Genomic DNA, 14589 nt, shown 5'->3' on the forward strand with positions numbered 1-14589 from the left:
TATAGAAAACACATCGTTGATGTTCTTTCAGGCGAACAGTATTCCTAGCAGCAAGATACTCGGTTACAATCTCACGGTCTGGTGTGGCTAGAAATAACCCCTAACCTGTAAAGTATACAAATCAGACACAAGCAACTGCCAAAAGCCAAGACAGGAAGCTGTGGTATTGTGGAAATGGTCTGTACCGGTGAACGAGACAAAGAAGACGCAGAGATGCTTTAGATGAGTAGCAAATATGTAGCATTTGTTACCGAGGTACGGTATCACCGCCGCCGCAATCTGCCACTGAAGCCATCTAAATCAATTGCAGATCGTAACGCTACTACTTCACCTAACCAACTCTGTAATAAACCGATGGCATGTTTATTGACACGATTCTACAGCCATATCGCTACTAGTGGTAGACTCTGGATAGACATTACTGTGCAAGTAAGTTAGAATGAGAGAAAGACGTATTATACTTTGGGATTATAACAAGGGATATGGTCCCGAACTAGGCATCTTAACCGTCGTCACTCTTCCTGAGTCGTTACGCATTGCTATTTTAACGTCTGCTGACGGGCCCCCTGGTGATGTTAGATTGGGTGGTCCATTGCCACAAATAGCAGACTCGGAGGAAGGCTGGTAGTCGGGCGGAAGCCACAGTATATTCTGCCCATTCCATGTGATCCAACACTTGTCGGTGCTTATGCCATAGCCAACATACTTGTAGTTTGCCTCCTGAGCATTCTCGGCATTGGGTAGGCGTTGATACTGGCCCTGAGCCGGATCTGGATCTGGAAAAAGGAGCTGACCTGCCATCATAGGTTGGGCCTTATTACCATGTTCCATACCCAATCTTATCAGCCCGATATCAGTGTAAAGGTACGGGACTGTAGCATCAAAGGGTATACTCAAACGCGCTTCGGTACTGGTCTCAAGTACCTGCTGCTCTTTGCCCATCACTGTATCCCAGATTCTTATGGTATTGTCATACGACCCTGAGGCGAGGTAACGGTCATCTAATGAAAAGACAACCGAAGTGACTATACCACTGTGACCCTTCAGGGTCAGTCGCTCTTTGCCTCTTACATCCCAGATCTTTATAGTCTTGTCATATGAGCCCGAGGCGATGTAGCAGCCATCTGCTGAAAAGGCAACTGACCAAATATCTCTGGCATGGCCTCGAAAGGTTTGCCGCTCTTGGCCTGTTGCCACATCCCAAATTTTCACAGTCCTGTCTTCCGATCCTGAGACGAGGTAACGACCATCTGCTGAGAAAGCAACCGATCTGACTATATTGCTATGGCCTTGGAGGGTTTTTTGCAGTTTTTTCTCCAGCATATCCCAAATCTTTATGGTTGTATCATGCGACCCGGAGGCAAGACAGCGTCCATCTGCTGAAAAGGCAACTGAACTAATCCAGTGGCTGTGGCCTTGAAGGATATGCTGCTTATTGTCTGTTGTGTCCCAGATCTTTAGAGCTCTATCCCCCGTCGCTGTCACAAGGTAGCGGCCATTTGGCGAGAAAGAAATTAGCAAAGTATCACTATGCGAGATTTGTTGCTCTTTGCCTGTTATATCCCAGATTTTAACAGTTGTATCATCCGACCCCGAAGCGAGGTAGCTACCAGCCGAGAAAGCAACCGAGTTAGTTGCACGGCTATGACCCTGATAGGTTTGTATTTTGCCTGTTGTTATATCCCATAGTTTTATAGTCTTGTCCTTTGATGCTGAAGCAAGATAGATGCTATTTGCTGAGAAGGCAACTGATGCAACTGTATCGCTATGACCGTGTAGGACTTGCTGAAATCTGGCTGTCTTCATATTCCAGATGTGGATAGTTTTGTCCTCTGACCCTGATGCGAGGTATCGGCCATCTGGCGAAAAGGCAACTGATGTAACCAAACGATCGTGGCCTTGAAATATTGCCTGCTCTCTGCCCGTCGTCGCATTCCAGATCCTTATTGTTTTATCTTCTGACCCTGAAGCAAGATAGTGGTTATCTGGTGAAAAAGCGACTGATGTAACTGAGCGTGTATGGCCCTGAAGTGTTTGTTGGCTTTCGCCTGTTATTGCAGCCCACACCTTTACAGTCTTGTCATCTAACCCTGATGCAAGGTAGTGGCCATCTGGCGAGAAGGCAACTGATGTAACTAAACAACCTAAGCCGTCCCGAATGGTTCGATGCTCTTTTCCTGTTGTCGTATCCCAGAGCTTTATAGTCCCATCTTCTGAGCCAGACGCAAGGTAACGGCCGTCTGGCGAAAAGGCAAGCGATGCAATTGCGCGTTTGTGGCCTCGAAGTGATTGCTGCTCTTTCCCCGTTGTTGCATCCCAGATCTTGATGACTTTGTTCTCTGAACCTGAGGCGATGTAACGACCATCTGGTGAGAAAGCAACCGCTCTGACCCAATGGCTGTGACCTCTCAGAGTCTGCAAGTAAGGGCTCCAGTTATATTCAACTGTAGGTGTGATTTCTAGCCATTGGGGTTCCTCCTCTTGAAATAGACGTCGTGTTAGGCTATTTAGGGGGCTGAAAATAAGTGCTGATGTATAGACTTGGAGTGGATTATTGGCGATGAGTGAACTATTCCGCCAGATAAACCTCTGCGAGTCTTGTGTAAGTTCCAGCAACTGCATGCGGCAGTCTGGAGATTCTTGGTCCGACAAGTTTCCCTTTACCAATTAGTTTCACTCTCAACTACCAAAGCGTTATATAGTAAATACTTACTACTAATAGACTCTTAAATCTTGTTCGTAAAGAGTGAAGCCGCCTTGTATCCTGAGTTGGCTCTTGGGACTGCTTATTTAATGCCTGTCCCTGCATGACATGTAATCAGTTTCCCTCCTAGCCAAGTGTACTATGCTGTTATTATCTTACCTTTAGTAGATTCACTAGTCTTATTATTGAAAGGACAATGTCTTCCACATGCCCTATTAGGCCCAAAGCCTCGAGCCAGTAGAGAAAGTATTTTCGAAAGAACAAAAGGACCATCTGGCACTCTTTGTCGTCAATCAGGTCCTGAGATTGAGATTGGCCATCTTGAGCATATATATCACAGAAATGGTCAAGCCAGTAAATACAGGAATAGCGGATAACTTGTAGCGGATCCGGATCTGGCGCCTTGATCTCGTTGGTTGGGAGACTGGGAGAATGTAGATTATAGATATTCCGTCGTAACGTAGCAAACATGGCTTGTACAGACTGTGAGAAAATGAGGCCGTTGATTTCAGCATGACTAGGAAGCAAGGTAGATGCTGCCTTGCCGCTCAAGTAGTCTTTAGCTGACTGGTGAATAATATATACTTGGCTGTCTCGCACAGCGAGGAATGAACCGCAAAATCCTATGGCCTTGTGGATCAATTCAGCATCTAGGCACTTGATGAGGATGCCGAGCTCAGCTACTGTTATAGGTCGATAGACATGCAACACAGTTGCAAGAATTTGACAGCAAAATTTAACATCACTGGCATCCTCCAAGCCGTGTATTTGCTGCATCATCCTTTGGTATAAAGAATCGAGTCCAGGAGGAAACTCGTCTAGCTGTTGAATGGCATTCTTCAACGACGTCTTCTCTAGATTCTGGCACACCAATGCCACCCAGAGAAACGTATTATTGGAATTAGACGACAAGTGCTGCCGAACAGCATCCTTTGTTGTTTCACTATACCGCTTCTTCTGCGCTAACCACTCGACTCGGTGCTTAATGTACGTGCTGACGGCTGCGGAGATGGAGTCTTCATTAAGCTCTAAGCAGAGGCTTGTTTTCTGAGTGATGGCAAGATGCTCTTGAATGTCTGGCCAGTTGCGACTAGACACTATCCACTTGACGTGAGAAAAGACGGCAGACTTTATGGCGATGAAGTCAAGCAGCTTTGGTAGATCGGTGACACACTCGTCAAGTGCATCGATGGCGATATAAGTCTGCTGCAGGCTTGTATCCATGTCTTTCAGTATATTCAAGAAGATCTCTGACAATGCACTCCACGCATTTACATCCTTGAAAAGGGCGTCTCCCACATGCTTGTACCTCTCTTGTACGTGTGAGAGAAGCGATGGTTGCTGATCCACGATCAAATAGACGAGGCCTCGCAACACAGCCGTCGCACTATTAATGCGCTCATCAGAGGCCTGGCAGAAGAAGTAGGAAAGCTGCGCGTTGGTCTTGTTTAATTCGTTCACAATGCCGCAGAGTAGCATCGTCTTGCCTTTGCCGGGATCGCCCCTGATCCAGAGCAGGCGGCTGTGTTTGTCGTTGAGCCATTGCTGGAAATCGCCATGCTGGAGGATCCAACGGTATGAGTCTTCCAACAAGCCGCCTTTGATAGCCTCGATGCGAGCTTTGTCGTCGCGAGGGTCGGTGTTTCGCAGATCTGGGAGGCAGCGGTCTTCAGCCTGGTGGACATGCACCACGTTCCCGATATGGGCCCTTGCGTTGTCTTTGAGGCTGACATAACCGACATGGATATCCGACGACACCGTCTCCGCCATGTTGTTGCAATCTCAATTCTGGCGATTGCTTGCCTGGAAGCAATTGAATGTCCGTACACTCCCGGGCACGTACATCTGTGCGCGTATCATTATGCCTCTTGAGTGGCATCTATATTTATATATTTGTATTTGTATATATATACCATACTCTGGGATAGAAAATACCGCAGCATCGCAGCGTTGAGCATTGTGGGTGTGACAGGCAAGGATATGAAGGCCAGTTTGATGGATTACATGTAATTGGCTGCAAACCCCGCGCGGCTACATGTACCTGCTATATTGCCCAATGGCAACCACCATATAGCCGCACCTAGTATGAAGAGCGGCTGCAAGGATTGAGGGCTGTGTAAAGGATGCATGGGGGCTGAGATTCCGCCTTGCCGCGGCCACTTATAAAGTGTCGGTCACGGCGGCTTGCCAAGTATCAGCAAATCCGTGTTTTCTTTCCTCTTTTAGATTCATACAGCAGCTTTACTATATTCTGAATATTCGAAAATGGCTGAAGTTTTCGGCATCGTCACCGGCGCACTGAGCGTTGCAGCGCTCTTCAACAACTGCGTCGACACGTTCGAGTACATCCAGCTTGGCCGCCATTTTGGGCAGGACTACGAGAGATGCCAGCTCAAACTAGACGTTGCAAAGACTCGCCTGGGGCGATGGGGCGAGGCTGTCGGAGTCAACCGCGACGAGCGCTTCACGTCTGCCGCGCCGACTGATGAGGCAGTGGAAGCTGCACTGGGGATCCTCGGAGACATTGGATATTGCTTCAAGTCTGCCCGGGAGAAATCAATGAGATACACAAAGCGCGCTGATACACAGGAGCTGATGGTGTGTGATAAGAACGACATGAGCCCTCTATTCCAGCGGCTGCACAATCGTTGCGCAGATATTGCCCGCCGGAGACAGAAGAGCGTGGGCATACTGAAAAAGTCGGCGTGGGCGTTGTATGACGGGAAAAGCCTTGACAACATCATCAACCAGATATTGTCCTGGGTTGACGAGTTGGAGAAGCTGTTCCCCAATGAGATGACGACGACTAGTCAGAAAGTTGTCGAGATTGAGATTGAAGAAGTCAATGACGAGCCGAGCCTCAAGGCGCTCCGAGATGCGGCCCGGGACATTGACCCGGTGTTGGAAGAAGCGTTGGAGCGCAAGGTGGCTCTACTTGAGGGAAGCAACTCTACTGGCAACGTCACGTTGGAGGACGCCGCGAGGATCCACGTCGGCAACGTGTTCTCGGAGAGAGTCCTCCAGTACGGGACATCTATCAGGGATCAGACCAGGAACACTGTAGGCGTGGTTTCAGCGAAGAATGACTCTCGGATTCAAGTAGGGACTGTTTACGGCGGCAAGGGGCTTTGGGATTAGTATACTGAATTGGCACCAAATTGCCGGGATATTCATGCATATGGGCACTTGGATACAGACTCATCCATAGCCACGGTGTATACGACTTAATGATGGCATATGAAATTTTACTCTTTATTCTTTGAAGGTATATAAAAGTCAATTTACGATATGTTGCAATTTTCAAGGCTTGTCCGATAGATGTTCATACATCTCTCATTGGCGGCAAGGTTTCCTGTTACTTATAGCATCAATCTATCTATATATCTCATGATGACGACTACCACGATGCATCTCCTTGATATTGCTCGTTTCTCTCACTTGCAAACTGTGCTGGATGAGCTAAGTCGACTACAAACGCTCAGCATACTATAGCGGGGAGATGTCAATTCTGATGAGCTTTTAGTTAAACCATTTAAACATACAATTTTTCACTTGCAGTAAAACAAACTTGCAATCTGTAGCATGGAATAATAATTATTATACTGTTTAAACCAGAATTGACAAGTAACAAAATCTATTGTTTTTGTCGTATCATCTGTCAAATCGCCTGCGCAGCTAACCACGTTCAAATACTGATACATGTATGTATGTCTTACCCTGAACTCGCTGGAATGAAGTTCGAGGACTGTTCATCATCAGACCAGACCCAAGTCAAGATATCTTGTATCAGTTTGACTGAGGCCCCCATGGCTCTGTCACTGAGTTTTTAATAGACCTACATGCAAGATAATCCTCTCACCTCTTGTATTGGAGCTTGGGTTGCCAACCAAAAAGATAGGCAGCCAGTAATGGCAATGCGAGCTCGTCTAGATTGGCATCAAATAGAGTTATAGTGGCACGAACCTCCCGAATCCCAGCTCTAGTCTCTCGTGCTGGATTCGTTGGACTGTATATGTGGGCTGCCTAAGAAAGATGGCGGAAGATGAAACCGCCACAATCAGGTTCCACCAGCTGTCTTCCACACAAAGCGCCGAAAGCCTAGAATGGGAAGAAAGAAAAAAAAAGTCCCTTTCACAATGGAGTGAACAAGCCCAAAAAAAAAAAAAAAAAAAAAAAAAAAAAGTCTGACTGTTTCAGCCATACGACTCGCTTGCTGCGCTGGTGCCTTCCTATGGGTCGATGGAAGCCAATGTTTGTGTTGGAGGTAAGAGAGCTAACAAGCAACATTGATGGAGCCGTGATTCCAAATGTACATGTATCTGTTGATATCCATGAAATATAAGAATGATTGCAATAAATTGTACTCTATATGAAGAACGCAGAGTACATGTATTCTCAACTGCCAATTTCATGTCTCGCAGCCAATTCCAGTCTACCGCTACAGGTTATCCAAAGCAAGATCGTGGGGAGAGCTCCATCTACACTAGCAACCGCCTAGAAAAGGGGTTCAAGACTAGCAGCGCCGGCGCTTAACTGCATCTTTCAAAAAAAACAGGCGTGAGAAGATTTTTTTTGCTTTTTTATCTAGGAATTAAAAACTAAAAGCGGGCTATTCCAGCCTGGCGGCTCAATGTTTCAAACACGGCCATCTCTAGAGACCCGAAAAAGGCCCCCACCACAGCTCGGAATGTGAGAACCGTTGGGCTGTGATGGCAAAAGCCGGCAAAGCGAGAAAAGATACTACTGCTGTCTTTGGCATGTGGGCTCCGTGGTTGACACCCCGTATAGGGAGAGTAATATTCTGGAAGGGCCGGGGTACTGATTAATAGGAGGCTTACTCGATGTCATTGATGAGCTGAGATTCATAAATTGCTTGTGGGCATCTGGCTATATTGCTTCTTGGTCAATAAATACGAATCACCCTCAGGTATATAGCACTTGGCAAGGCTAATGGGATGTAGACGAGTGACAATCAGGGGGGAATGAGTGCAGCGTGTGGGCGTCTGTCCGGTGGAGTCATCCACGCCGGCTCTGGGCATCAGCACCGCGACTGGAGCTGTAAGTGAGGAGCGTGGACATGGATACATACATGTACACGAAGGTGACGGATCTATCCAGCTGTGCCAAGAAATAGGCTGCAACTATCAAATGCTAGCTGATGGACAGCTCTACCGAGACTCAATAGCGGCTTGCATCAAGATACGAAGTGCAAAACGCATGCATGTAACACCGCCGCATGTAAGACACGCAGGAATCGGCCCCCTTAAGCTTGGACACACGAAGATGGGTCGAGGCGCCGAGTCGTTCCGGACGCCGACCGAGAGAAAAAATTACCACTGGACCGGCTCTGGCCTGATGACACTGGAAGATGGGGAACCCTAGGGACCGGGCAGTATATCTGATGCAGCTAGGGGCGGATATGTGCGATCAGGGCTTGTGGGACCTGAGCAAGAGATGGGCCGACGTACCGAAATGATGAGGGAATAATAAGAGAGGAGAAGGATGGAGATGGAAGCTTGCGTGGAAGCACCAGACTCTGTAAGAGCCACTTGATTGGGAGGTTAACGGATGCCCGGCCGGAATGGGACATGGACAATATTGGGGAACAATGTACCTGTATGGAGATGCTGTCTCACCCTGTGCTGTTGCAATAAGTGGCATATGGCATGTCTCCGCTCATAGTATATGTGTAGCACCATTTGCAATACAGAGGATCAATTCATTTCACAAACAGCCTATCGAAAAGGGCGCGATGGTGTGTATCCGGGTCTGGGGCCTCGGCCAGTCGTGCGCTTCATGAGACGCACCACATACTTGTACGTACGGAGCACAGCACCGATTACTTCGCCAGCGCGGACCACGAAGCGGACCGCCAAAGTGCCACTGCAGATGCTAGTCTGTAACAGAAGCAAGTTTCCATGGCTGGAGTGAGAAATGGATCTAGAGGAGAGGACAGAAAGGAAGAGTTCAAAGGCTGCAGGTAGGTAGAACAAGGCGACTTGCCAAGAATTGTAGCGCACCCCGCATCTGGCTGGCGAGATGTGGCGATCTACGCGTTTTTTAAGGCTTGCACTATTGTTTCTCTTTGAAAATCTCGGGATCAGTGTTTTGGATGCGACTCTACTCCGTATTCACGTCGACTCTTCTCCCGCCTTTCTTCGCGGAACACGCGGGCCGGGATTGTGGTGCAACGGTAATTGGACTGGGCCATGGCTTGTACAAGGAGAGCCGAGGCTGGAAATGAGTGACATCTCAGCACATCCCGCATGTACGAATCTCATCAGCTAGCATCAATTCCAATCGCCGACTCGGGGCAGACAACACAAAGAGCATCCACGCATCGAAACGCCGGCAGGATGGGCTCGCCATAGGCTGACAGGCACCGCTGGAGATGAAGTAGGGGGTGGGACAGGAGCGATTAGTGCCGTTTCAGGGATAAAAGTCCCGCAGCGCCGCCTGTAGCTTGTTTGATGGAGACGCCGGCGCTGGTTGGCTGCAGTGGGCACAATTTGGCATGCAGTGAGTGCCGCGTAAGTTGGTGCTGCTGGTGCTGGTGCTGGTGCCGCTGCAAGGCACAGCGCTGTGAGAGGCGGGAATGAGGAATCGATGGAGAGAAGATGGAGATGGAGCGAGGGTGTGTGGATAGTAAAACCTGCGTTGGACGGTCAGAAATTGAACACTGACGGGCTTGGAAATATTCTGCTCAAATTATAGATGTATCCAACAGATGAATGTTGAAATCAGATGGTATTAGGGGTAAAAAGACATCCTGGCGCCAGATTAACCATTTTTGACAAGAGGATAGGTGATGGCGAGGGTAAAAAAGCGAGAATGCGTAGACCCGCGAATAATTGCACTACTTCAGGGCTGCTGGAAAAAAAGACGAGTATTGATGGATAATCGCTGCTATTACAATGTTCAATGGTTTAGATAATCAAGGGGTACACTAAAGAGAGAAAGGGCCAGGCGGTACATGCAACGAATATACGTGCAGTATGCATCGCCTGCCCTCCCTCCAGTCTCATACAAGCCTCAGCGTCAGGAATGCAAAAGGCCATGGAGCAACACCTTCAAGTTTCACACTCGCAGTCACAGCTTTCACTCTTAGACGTCAAAGAATGTTGGTGGCTGTGCTGAGGCGCCCGCGAGACCTGCCGATCGAGATGTTTCTTCCCTTTTCCATCTCTCGCCAATGCGGCTGTGCCATCCGATCTTTGGAGAGCCGAGCATCTGCGATTTGCATGCGAAAATCTCGCTCCGGGATGTCCAGCGCCAGAAAACAAGAAATCAAGATTATCAAAAGGGACCATATAAAAAACAGAGTAGCAGATGATGTCAACAGCAGCCTCGTTGGTGGCTGGCCAACGAATCGCGCATCCTGGACTGCCGGGGCCTGCCAAAGCGGCAAATGATGCGCATCTGGCGTCCGAGCGCAGGTGTTTTTAATTTTGAGCCGTGGTCTAGAATGTTTCTCTCTTGGGCTCATGCGGTAATTTTCCTTTTTTTTCTGATTTCTGTTTGATGATAGGAGTTTTGACGGTGGGAACAGAGGGAACCTCGTCCAAGTTGCAGTAAGATGCAACGGGAGATGATTCATATATATCCTGCAAGGTCACAATCATAGTTTTCAATGCTGCCCTGTAGTTGAGTAGCAGATGGTGCATGTATTGATTGAGCTAGGTATTGCTGCATTCAATATCATATTATCGCAGTATTCTTGCAATACAAAATAAAACGAAATCATAAACGTAGCCGCCCAGCTGGAGCTCAGCTGGCCTTTGCTAACCCCACCCCCGTGCCTCTTGGTGATTCAATGCTTCTCCGTCACCGATTCGGGCTAGGCGGCCATTAAAGTGCAGAGCTAAGCAACTTGGCTTGTTTCGTAGCGTCAGGAACAGGCAAATTCAGGAACAGGCACAGGCACAGGCGCAGGCACATGCGTGTTTTCGCCTTGTTCATGTTTGTTCATGCTTCCAAATGCCCTGCGCTTTGGGCGTATTTATAGCAGTAGAGCCACGCAAGAGCAGCGGCAAACATTTATTAATAGCTGCCGTCTGCATAGAAAATATGCAAGACATGCTTTATGCATCAGTACTCATCAATCAACCATCCCCAGGCCCAAGCCCAGCATCGTGCCACCAACTGCATCCCCCAACTGCATCCCCCAACAGCCCTGTATCCAGCAGCAAGGGCCCGTAGCGGGGTCGCGCAGCATCTCGAAACACTGCAAACTTTAGCATCCCAGCGCCCTCCCTAGCCTCCTCCACTTCCCACTTCCACTCTCCTCCACTCTCCTCTACTCTACTCTCTACACGCCGTCCCCCGTCGCCGCTCCTTGTCACTTCACGCGATCCTTTTTAACGTCGCCACTCCTTCTCTCTGGTCCTCTTTTCGCTTCTCCCTTGCCCTTCACTCCTAGAGAGCCCTTCTTCCGTTCTCTTCAAACGCTCCTTATCGTGTCCTTGACGGCACATTCCACTCCTTTTTTTGAGACCCAAATTGATTCACTTCGTTATTTATCGGCCTGGTATCCGGTTCTTCTTTCAAAGCCTTTCGCTATCCACAAGGTCGAGTGCACGCAGCCGCCGACTGAACACACGCAACGCCTCTTTTTCTTCTTCTTCGTCGATACAGCTTCAGCGAACAACAAGGAACTGGCTTGTCCAACCCCAACTCCGACTCCTCGGTTCGAAATCTTGAAAGCAGCGCTGCTTCCCCCAGACTGGTTCTGACGCAAGCCGACATACATCACATCTCTTCGTCCCTGGTGTCTGCATTTCACATTTGGATCACCATCAATCTCCAAGGTAAGGCAATGATCGACAGCACCTGCATCTCGTTCATCTATATATATCGAGTCATGATGGCTTTGGCTTGGTTTCACTGCCGAGCGATCAGCCACCACGTCAATCCATTCTATATACATATATACTCTGCAGTTCGCATCTTCACCACCGTCTCTTGCTCCTTGCACGGCACTTCGCATGGGGCAAGCGTCCCCTCACAAGTTACCCCAGCATCGTCTTGGCCCATTCCTCATTGTTCATCATCTCGTGTCTTTCTGTGGGTCTGTTTTCCGCTTCCAACGACCATGTTCCAGTCTGCATTCCCCATTGTTCTCAACCCGCGTTCCAGAAGGCATCTCCAGCCTCTCGCATTTGTTACAAGATGACACACAATGCATCTTCGTTGTGAATCGCTGCTGTTTGCAAACCACATGTACTCACTTCTTGGATGTTTCCGTCAACTGCCTGGTGTTCAATGGCCATTGTTTTCCATTTAAAATGCATGTTCAAATAGATGCCAAGAGCTAACTCGTTTCTCGCCAAATAGTAAACTCTACATCTCACAACAGCTTCAAGCAAAGATATTCCAACGTTCAAGATGAAGTCCGCTTTCCTCTTGGCCACGGGCGCCATTCTGGCTGCCGCCATGCCGCTCGACAAGCGTGCTCTGGAGACTCAGTGGGTGACCGACATTGTCACCGTCACCGTCACCGTCGACCCCTCTGCGCCCTCTTCGGCCGGTGGAGTCTTCATCCAGGCCGTCTCTTCGCAGCCGGCTGCTACTCCCAGCCCCCAGGTCCAGGCGCCGGCTCCCAAGCCCGTCTATGCCGCTCCTCCCCCGGCCGTCTCTTCCCCCAAGCCGGCCCCTCCTCCGCCTCCGCCATCGCCGGCTCCGGCTGCTCCTCAGATCTCAACCGTCATCGTGGTTGAGACTCCCAAGTCTTCTCCTGCGCCGGCACCTTCACCCGAGGTTGCGGTCAAGTCTTCTCCCAAGCCTTCGCCCAAGCCTTCGCCGTCTCCTGTTGCCGCTGCTCCCAAGCCCGCTGCTTCTTCTCCCGCTGCCTCCAGCTCCAGCTCCAGCTCCAGCTCCAGCTCCAGCTCCAGCTCCAGCTCCAGCTCTGGTTCCAACGACTACCAGTCTGCCATGCTCAACGAGCACAACATTCACCGTGCCAACCACTCCGCGCCCGCTCTTGAGTGGGATGATCAGCTGGCTGGATTCGCCCAAATCACTGCCTCTGGCTGCGTTTTCGCTCACGACATGTAAGTAACAAGAACGAATGTTGACACCAGATACCAAGTAGCTGAAACTGACAACTATACAGGACTGAGGGTGGCGGCTCTGTTTCCTACGGCCAGAACCTTGCCAGCTTTGGCTCTTCTGGTGACATCAGCGGTGACCAGATCCTGTCCGGTCGTCGTGGTGTCACTGACCAGTGGTACAATGACGAGATGGAGAACTGGACCTTCTACGGCCAGTCTAACCCTCCCTCTGGCCTTGACTTGGACGCCTTTGGCCACTTCACCCAAGTTGTCTGGAAGGGCTCCACCAAGGTTGGATGTGCCACCGTTCAGTGCCCGTCTGGCTCTGTCCTCTCACTGCCCTCTTGGTACACCGTCTGCAACTACGGTCCCCCAGGTAAGTTGCCTTGAAACATGCTCTCTTGCACTCATTACGTCCGCATGCTAACCCTCGCGTTTCCAGGAAACTTTGGTGGCGAGTACGGCGACAACGTTCTGGAGCCCCTTGGCCAGGCCCCCGTCACTGTTTAAAGACAGGCGCTTAGGCTCAACCCCAACCGGCACTTGCCTCTTTCTCCTGTCCATGCAGACTTTTTAGGGACTCGGTCGTGGCATCACAATGGCGGTCGGGCTCCGGGAAGGGCTGAGATGTGTGGCTAGGGTTTCGGATTTTCGAAACAGTTTTTACGAATTTCTTCGCTTCTCCATTGTATCTTATGCGATGACATGTTGACAATCTGGACTTGATTTTTCTTTTCTTTTCTTCACACAAACATTAGGAAAAAGCTCCTTGGCTGCTCCCATTTCTTCCTTCTCGTTAGTCTTCTCGGCAAACTCAAATGTGCATGGCGTCGTTATGATGAGTATACAGACGGATCCAGGGCTGGTTAAGGGGCGCTATGGGGCTGGGACATGCCCGCGGTGTGCTGGATTTGCACAGGGGGCATTTCGATTCTTTTCGGGGGACACTGCGAAGACTATTGTTGGCACGGTTCGATGGGGGTTTTTTTCTCTCGCAATGGACGTCGACAATGGACAGAGCAGGACACCCTTGACACTAGGGATTTTCTTCTTGGTTCATTTTTTTACATATGAGCACGGCGGTGCTTGTTTTCCTCTGTGAATAGACGCAATGACCATAGACATTACGCGAAATGCAGCTGAGATGTTTTATGGCATGACTGTGTCAAATCGTGATGAATCCGGAGGACATGTAACTGAGAGTAGAGTGACTTGTGTATGTCGTAAGAGAGCAACGGTGCACTGTAGAGGATAGAACCATTGATGGACGAGAGTCGCGTGCCCATCGACCCATATAACAGCCGTTGCAGATGCCGTCGATTTGGCTACACCGCATTAGGCCCGAGAACAATTGCCGTTGGCCAGGCGTTTTGTTTTGTTGATGCTTGGGCTTGAAGCCACGTGAATAAGATGGAATAAACGTCAATGACTGACATGAGTCTATTGTTGGGTGCCGCATGACACACCTGCTGCCGTGCCACCTCTCTGCGTGGTTTTTCTTGTTACTCGCATAACGGCATGTAGTGTCATGAGATTTGGTTGCCGGCCTACAGTATGTATGGGCTGATTATGCTTACTCCACCGCAGTGGAGTCTTTTATTCTTGTGATGTTGAGATGAGACGATGAAAGGACGGGCAGAAGGTACCAGGCTTGTATCTAACGGTAGTTGCCTACGGAGCAGGACTTGTAACTCGTTGTAGGCAGTAGTTACTACTATCACCTTAGCGGGTAGATGGTGCTCGTGTTTGAGGTGTTAGTCTTGGGATCGGTGACATTTTCTGGTGCGTGAGGGGGGGTGTAAACCAGGTTTATTTTCTTGTTTTCGGATGGTGGGC

At 49.4% G+C, this 14589-nt stretch overlaps 3 protein-coding genes across 3 annotated transcripts; 2 read left to right on the plus strand and 1 right to left on the minus strand.

The window, feature by feature from the left end:
* Positions 1-305: 305 nt before the first annotated feature.
* TrAtP1_012885 (uncharacterized protein) lies at positions 306-4575 on the minus strand. Its single transcript, XM_066115707.1, has 3 exons — positions 2864-4575; positions 2714-2803; positions 306-2658 (listed from the first exon to the last, which is right to left on the minus strand). Exons 1-3 carry the CDS (start codon positions 4472-4474, stop codon positions 469-471), a joined length of 3891 nt encoding a protein of 1296 aa, XP_065971806.1. The 5' UTR covers positions 4475-4575; the 3' UTR covers positions 306-468.
* Positions 4576-4790: 215 nt separating this feature from the next.
* On the plus strand, positions 4791-6101 carry TrAtP1_012886 (uncharacterized protein). Its single transcript, XM_014088583.2, has one exon. The coding sequence runs from the start codon at positions 4970-4972 to the stop codon at positions 5840-5842; it is 873 nt and encodes a 290-aa protein (XP_013944058.1). The 5' UTR covers positions 4791-4969; the 3' UTR covers positions 5843-6101.
* Positions 6102-9761: 3660 nt separating this feature from the next.
* TrAtP1_012887 (uncharacterized protein) lies at positions 9762-14345 on the plus strand. The gene is made up of 4 exons (XM_014088584.2): positions 9762-11511; positions 12038-12753; positions 12816-13129; positions 13196-14345. Exons 2-4 carry the CDS (start codon positions 12089-12091, stop codon positions 13261-13263), a joined length of 1047 nt encoding a protein of 348 aa, XP_013944059.2. The 5' UTR covers positions 9762-11511; positions 12038-12088; the 3' UTR covers positions 13264-14345.
* Positions 14346-14589: the final 244 nt, after the last annotated feature.

This window comes from Trichoderma atroviride, chromosome 7 (genome assembly GCF_020647795.1).
Source record: "Trichoderma atroviride chromosome 7, complete sequence".
Lineage (NCBI taxonomy): Eukaryota > Fungi > Ascomycota > Sordariomycetes > Hypocreales > Hypocreaceae > Trichoderma > Trichoderma atroviride.